The sequence below is a fragment of the Camelina sativa genome, chromosome 8 (genome assembly GCF_000633955.1).
Source record: "Camelina sativa cultivar DH55 chromosome 8, Cs, whole genome shotgun sequence".
NCBI lineage: Eukaryota > Viridiplantae > Streptophyta > Magnoliopsida > Brassicales > Brassicaceae > Camelina > Camelina sativa.
Window position 1 is genome coordinate 26870032 of NC_025692.1, and position 7629 is coordinate 26877660.

A 7629-nucleotide genomic window follows, 5' to 3' on the forward strand; every position below is an offset into this window, starting at 1 on the left:
CAAAAACAAAAACAAAAACAAGACAAAGAAATCATCAAACAATTGAGCAAATATACAAAAGATGAAAAGAACCTAAAATAGTTACTTCGACAGTTTGATCTGCTCACCAGGAACGGCTTATCTTTCACTTCGACGGACGCACTTTATACGTGCAACTACGATACTTTTTAGCCTTTAGGTGGTTCTCATCGCAGACATTTCTCTTGATCCCAAAAACCTTCTATGGACTATGCATGATAGGTTTTTTTTGAATAACCTAAGTTAAGTTTTAGAGTTTTATCGATGATTTTTGACAAAAAAAAAAAAAAAAACTTTTTTGTGTTTAAAATTTATCTATTACGTTCCTGTTTGTTAACAATAATTCACTTCGCGTAAATATAAAAATAAAAACAATAATTCACTTCAAATTTTAATATTAGAATATCTTTCTTTCTTATTTTTGTATTCCTGACTTTTCACGATAGAATAGTTGCACATGACATTTTGATCAACTCTATTTAATTGGTCGTTCAAATTAAAAAAATTTCATTGGCGGCTACATAATAGATATTAGTATTTCGTTATTTTATCATATCAATCGTATAATTGGCCCAGGAAATAAAAGGACAACTAAATAAATAGCTTGTATTAGTTGGGTAAGGCCCAAATGTAGAAAGCTCGAATATATATAGGCCCATTAGTTCCTTTTAGGATTTTGAGCGACTCAAATAAAATTGATTTTCTATATCTGTTAATTTCATTTCTATTACAACAAATCCCTATTCGTGTTACTGTTAGCATGAACTTATTTAATAACAAAACAGCTAAAAATAAAATAAAAACGAACGATGTATATACGCTTCTTCAAAACGGTCCAAACACTCCTATCTCTGTAACAGCACTTGATATATATCGTACTATTTATTAGATATCTTTAGATAACGAACGATGTACACGCTTCTTCTTTTACACATGTATCCATCACCGCGAGATGAGATCACGCCACGTGTAAGTCGCTACTCTTGACGAGGATCTCCCATAACCGTTGGATCTCTGAGAAGACATCGTCGGTGGGGAGTTGAAACCTACAGGAAGGACACGTGTTCTTCTTGCTTAGCCATGGCAATATACACTTCCAGTGAAATGAATGCTGACATGGCATTTCGCAGACATCTCTCCCTTCGCTCATCTCTTCCTTGCATATCACGCATTCTACTTCTTCTCCGGCGCCTTTGAATACCTCGACCGCACGTAACGCCAACACTGCCGCTCTAGCCGCCGGAACTTCGTATCCTTGTTTCTGATCTCCCCGGCGAGGGTGGTTGTAGCCTCCCATTATGTCCACGAATCTTTTGCATCTGACTAGGGTTTCTATGTACGGCATCAAGATTCCGGCATCGCAAGTCCAGAGACCGGAATTATTACTAAGCATGGTATCGGAGCACATGTTACCGAGGATTTCCCGCCAATTATCGGCGGAAGTTTCAAGGACATCTGGATCAAGCTGGTGGGTTTCGCAGAGAAAGAGGAGGAGGACCACAGCGTCGAGGTCCCGAAGCTTCATGTTGGTGAGAGAGTGGTGTTTACGGTTGATGAGAAGAGGGTGCAGGAGTGAGATGAGATGGTTGGCGATGAGGTGTGTTTTGTCTGGAAGAGATAGAGAGAGGAGGTGGCGGAGAGTGAGGGAGAAAAGGGTCGGAGAGGACAGGACGGCCGCGAGGCGGCGACGATGGTGGTGGGAGATTGAGAGGATGGAGTGAGTGAGATTTGTGAGATGTGAAGGAGAGAGGGTAGAGAGTGACGCCATGATGATCGTGGTGTTTTCTTCTTCCATATCGGATCTTGTGTGCTTCGTTTCTCACTTCTCTTGACACTTTCACTTTTTTTTTTTTGATGAATCTTTTTGCTTATATAACATGTATTAAGTCATTAGGAGTTTGGTGAAAGTAATAATAAAATAATGTGATTTTTCTATTAAGGAAAAAACAAGTAGGGTGTGGTACAAAAGAGATTGTTGTCGGCTTTGCTTGTTTGGGGTTTTGATTTAATTGATAGATGTAAATATGAAATTGGAGAATAAAGGTGTAGAAGCAATGAATGGAGTAAGGGTTGGCAAAAGTTTAACGACACTTTTGCCACTGTTGGTGACAGACATAATTAGCTTGCAAACTTTATGGAATTGAAAAGTGTTTCATTTCCCTTCTAAATCTTGAAAAATAGGAAATCTCGAGGAATTTATTTGGAAGGTTATGTACTTATGTGTAGAAATTTAGAAAACTATACCTTTTGCTTATGTTACTAACTCCACAGTCTAAACCAAACTTTTGAGATCACAGTGTAACCAACTATAATTTTGGTTACGTTTACCAAAGTTGATCAAGAGTTTGATCATGTGAAGAAGCTAGTGAGTGGGACCAGACAATAGTCTGTGGAGTATAGTAAGAATTTGGATAGGCTTGTTTATATAAATCTACTTGTCCATATGGAATTTGTCTACTTTCACATCAATTCATACCAAATATTTAGATAAGATTATTTACCGAACTCATGTTGTTTGTTTAGGACAAAGAGATCTTCTCTTATTGGCTAAATCCATTGCTTCTTCTATCTTTTCAACTGTTGTCTTCAAGTAACAGTGTTGAAAAGATTAATAATTCAGATGACCACACCATTCTATAACTCTAGTCTCTATGCATTTGTCCCGGTGTGTTGTCCATACTTTCACAAACTCTCATGTCTCCCAAATCCCTAAACATGATTTTAGTCTTCAATAGCGTTTTGACATAATTACTCCTCATTCCAAAGAAAAACTTACCATTATGACAAAAAAAAAAGCTCACCAATTAGATTGATCCATAAATCAGTGAAAATCCTACTAGAGGGGTTTGGCCATTCAGTTTATTGGATCTCACTAGTACCGAAGTGAAGAACATCTTAATTATAAGCATAAGGACGTACAGTTTCCCTAATCATAAAATCGACAAATTTAATAATGCATCAGATCTTCTACGCAACCAGTGGGACTCATGAAGAAAGATTGGTTACCGTGAGAACTGAGAAGATATGATAGCAAGATGCTTCAATGACAAGTAAAGATGACCCACTAAAGAAAAGCAAGTGAACAATTAAAAACTTCATTATATTATTCTACTGTGCTCGATTTCTATTGCACTAGTGAGAGTGTGCCCCCACTAAACCCTTATAGTACAAAACTACAAAGTCATTCACTTTCTAAAAGCAAGACGGATCACTTCACCACATGGGCATCCAAAGATAACAGCTTTAGTCAAAATACAAGAGAGAAAAAAGATCACATAGTTTAACAATGTAACATCTGCTTATCTGAGACGTTCTGCTTCTGCTAAGACATGCATTTGTTATTCATAAACTTCAAACTGAGCCAGGGAAGAGACAACAATAGTTTTTCTAGCATCATGAAGTTTGCAGATAGAAATTTTTGATAATCAACTCGACCTAGAACATCCAAACAGTAAAGACACAAAAAAAAATGCGCTTGGTCTTACCATTGTATTACACCACCAGAATGGAATGGGAACTAAGAAATTACTGCAGAACTTGCAATGTGATCCGTTGGTTAAGAAGGAAGTTCCTGTTCTTTGTAATGTATGCATTCATTGCCTGGGTCTGTGATGTGAAACGCACCAACGCCACCCTCTTTGAGGTTCCAAGTCCTTGACTGCAGGGTAAAAGAAAGCATTAAAATAGTTTCATGTCCTTATTTTATCAGTAATCCAGAAATTACTACACAGCACGACCAAAGAGCACAAAGATCTGTAGATATGATGTGTCAAACAAGATGACAAAATGTCACATGTCGTAGTCAAGAAAACAAAACATTATGACAGTCCAGAGTGGGTTATATCACTCCTCTGATAATTCTCGGAGAAGTTCAATTTACATTTGTACTATTAACATATATGTATTGCTTATTCTAGTGAGAGTAATATGATTAAATCCAAAAGTACAGAAAAAATCATTGTAACTGATTAATCAAACAGAAGAGCACTGGATTTGCAAGACCACTAGTGGAACTAACGGCTAATCAAATGCGGAAAGAGTAAAAGCCAAAAAATAAGAATTAGTAAACCAATAATTACTCACATTGTGAGGAACTGGATGGATCCAGGATAATAGAGACAGCCAGATAAGAACCTATCTATGTCTTCTGTTATTGCATTAACCGAAAGCCCATGTAATGCAACCTAAACAATATAAAATCTCATCAAATACTAATTGGTACCAATCACAGTCGTACTGAGAAACAAGACCTCGATAAACAATGTAGTCATGACAGAAAATATAGCTTACCACTTTCCCTTCAAAAGGAACAATTGGATCCCACTGAGAACGAGCAGCCTAATCATAGACAAAGGAATCAACTCCGGATTAAAATAGTCATCAAACAAAAACAAAGTCTATAATTAGTAGAAGGATTTACCCTTTCTAATCTATAGAGCTTTCCTTTCTTTGCGATATTCCGAAGTGCTCTATCATATGCTGAAAGGGAAGGGAACTGGACAAAACTGATATACAAAACATCGTCGAGAATGAACGAAGGATTGTTATTCGTTAGTTTGGAATTGAAATTTCCCGCTTCCAAAAACAAATCTTGTAATAACTACTCGAATAAATCTTAACAACTTACACTGCCGCAGGGGTTAAGTTTCCACCACGCGGATAGTTGAATTTGAGGTCATCTGGTGTCACATTGCAGCCCTCGAGTACGTTCATAATATCAGTCCTCAGAGAATGTTTTGAAAAGCCTGAAAATTTCCCATAAAACCTCCCTGGAAAGAAACAAAAAAAAAAAACACGATCAAGGAACATGAGCGTACATCATATTGAACTAAAGTCCCAAACACATCACAATCCAGAGTCCTTCTACGCTCTCTACCTCTATATCAATCAAAATAAACTCTTTTTTTGGATAAAAATTTCGATAATAGCCTCTGCGGTTAAACTTAGAAAACCAAACATTAGCTTCAGATATACTCACTCCAAGCAAATCAAAACCCTCACAAATTGGAAAACATACTCTTAAAGAAACAATAGAGAAATGGAAGGGAATTAAAAAGAAAAGAACCTTCTCCCGGAGGACCTCCCGGAGGCGGTGGTAACGGAGAGGAAGGAGGCTGCTCCGTCTCCGTGGCGGTAGATAGGCATTTCCTCGAATCCTGAAGAAAGAGAAGAGAGCTACGGCTAATTACATGATCCGATTTCCGGAGACACAAAGTCGATCTTATCGCGGTACGAATGATACTCATTTCTCACCGGACAAAAAAAAAGAAAAAATCTTTAGGGTTTTTCTCTACAGAGAGATCGAGAGACTCTCACAGTGACGACGATGACGAAACACACAAATGAAGCAGATTCGAAATTACATTAGCTATTATACCAAACGACAGCGTTTCACATATCCTTTTTTAAAAAGCCCATATAACAGGTCAAAGCCCATAACTTTGAACATCATCAACACGGTCAATATACATTATAAGAAAATTTAAAGAAAACAAAAAGGACTTGACCATTATTAGTAAGGGGGGAAAAAATGTATAAATTTTAAATGTTATTTAGGCATATCAAAAGGGCTTTCGCCTTCGTAATTCCCGGAAGGCGAGTACTCGCAAATCACTAAGAAACCGAGGTCGTTATCGCACTTCTCACGTACGCATCCAACGGCTGTGGTTGTACGCCAAATGATCTGCGTATAATGACCGCACATCTGGCCAGGCTTACAGGTATTAGTCGTCCGATCGTAGTTCACACTTTCCATCATCCATTTAGTAACAACTCTGTTCGGCGACCAATTCTCATTCTTTCGGTACCAGAATATGTTCTCTCCGTGAGGCCCACCTGAATGTGTCATTTTGCAATCCGCTTTACGTAGTTTGGCCCAATTAGAAGCGAAACGGGTCAAGCCTTTATCCCATTTGAGACTCAACGCGCCTGAAGCTCCACGCGCTGCGTTGTGGGCGAGTAAGAACTTGGCCGATTGCGAAACCTTCTTTCCTCTGTAAGTCACACGTTCGACGGCGGCTTTGGTGCCCGGTGAGAGAGTTCCGACGACGTAGGGGATTAGAAGAAGGAGGAGAAGGAAGGAGAGGGAGAGACAATGATGAAACAACGAAGACGACGACGACGACATCTCTCTTCGTGGTAGAGTAGAAGTAGTCGTCGTCTTCGTGTTTCTCATTCCCAGAAGTCTTTTGTTTCTGTGGATTTGTGTTTACTTTTGAAAACATTCATATTTCAGTTAGTTGATTTGCCATTTTCTGACAAGCTTTGACAGGTTGTGTCTCTTCATCTGTTCGTTTTCAGTTTGTTTCTTTGGTTGTTTTCTTGGTTTGTTTGAATAATAAACGGCCATTACATAAAACAAAACAAAAGTGTAAGCGCTGACTTTGTTCGTTTTGATTTAAAAGTATAATCAAATTTGAGAACTTAATGAAACTGATAAAAAAATCGTACAACTCTAAACAAAAATAAAAAGAGTACTTTACGGGCTTTTAAGATGTTTCAATGCAAAATATAACTTGGTATATTATTTGTTTATACGAACGTTACAAATTTGCTATAACTTAGTGTATTATTTGTTTTTATACGAACGTTGCGCGTGAGAGACGCACGTGAGAATCTCTATTGTCTATTGTTGTTCCCTCTTTTTCCTCCCAAGCTTTCTTCGTCTTCCTCTGTTTCATCATTCCTTGACAAGAAAAATAACCAAAAGGATAGAAGAAAAAAAAAAAGAATCCAAAAATTAAATTAAGAAATGACGATCGGGAATCAACTGATCTGGAGAAATCTTCTTTTCTGGTACATCATCATCCACATGTGTATCCCAGGTAACAAATCTACACTACTAGTCAGGATTGCCAGGAAACAAAACAGCTTCTTTTGGATTTTGGTTAACCCAAATATTTTCTCCGCTCAAGAAAAATCGATCTTTCGATGATGTTTTTTTTTGTTTTCATAGATCGATTGTGTAGATTTTGCATGAGGAATAGAAAACGTCCCCAATTAAAAAAAAAAAAAAAAGGGGGTTCTTGTATTTGCAATTTAATCTAACCGGGAATTTCCCGTAAATATAAGAAAATTAAAATCGTCGACAGCAGGATTCGAACCTGCGCGGGCAAAGCCCAATTGATTTCGAGTCAATCTCCTTAACCACTCGGACATATCGACTAGTTTGCAAGTTACCTAAATACAAATGTATATATTGGTTTATCTTTAAAATTTCAGGACTTGTCGAGCCACAATTTATCACACTTAACTCGATTGAGATATTCACAAAGCACGACTGGTTCAAGCTCAAACACACTGTCTACTTTCAATGCAAAGGAGAGAACAAAAGTGTTCTTCCAGATGTTACCAAAACCGGTGTCTTGTACACTTTTCGCGGTCAAGAATCATGGCAGGCTCGTCCCTAATCTCTTTTACAACCATCTCTATCTATTAAACAAGAATCAAGATTGTGAAAACTTATATGATTCTTTTCTGTTGCTTATTACAACAGCCTATGACTGAAATTGGTGGCGAAAAGTGTAAGCGATGCGGAGTCTACGAGCAAGGCAGCCTTGTTTCAGACAAAGAGTTCGATGAATGGGAACTTTGTCCCTCTGATTTCTCTGC

General features: G+C 37.8%; 3 protein-coding genes and 1 non-coding gene across 4 annotated transcripts; all 4 read right to left on the minus strand.

The window, feature by feature from the left end:
• LOC104708874 (E3 ubiquitin-protein ligase SGR9, amyloplastic-like) lies at positions 706 to 2113 on the minus strand. Its single transcript, XM_010425530.2, has one exon. It carries the CDS (start codon positions 1811 to 1813, stop codon positions 977 to 979), a length of 837 nt encoding a protein of 278 aa, XP_010423832.1. The 5' UTR covers positions 1814 to 2113; the 3' UTR covers positions 706 to 976.
• Positions 3208 to 5353, minus strand: LOC104708875. The gene is made up of 6 exons (XM_010425531.2): positions 5084 to 5353; positions 4646 to 4787; positions 4439 to 4523; positions 4309 to 4356; positions 4102 to 4202; positions 3208 to 3676 (listed from the first exon to the last, which is right to left on the minus strand). Exons 1-6 carry the CDS (start codon positions 5262 to 5264, stop codon positions 3544 to 3546), a joined length of 690 nt encoding a protein of 229 aa, XP_010423833.1. The 5' UTR covers positions 5265 to 5353; the 3' UTR covers positions 3208 to 3543.
• LOC104709976 (pathogenesis-related protein PRB1-3-like) lies at positions 5567 to 6178 on the minus strand. The gene has a single exon (XM_010426506.2). The coding sequence runs from the start codon at positions 6143 to 6145 to the stop codon at positions 5567 to 5569; it is 579 nt and encodes a 192-aa protein (XP_010424808.1). The 5' UTR covers positions 6146 to 6178.
• Positions 7101 to 7182, minus strand: TRNAS-CGA. The gene has a single exon. It is a non-coding gene; the product is annotated as a tRNA-Ser (tRNA).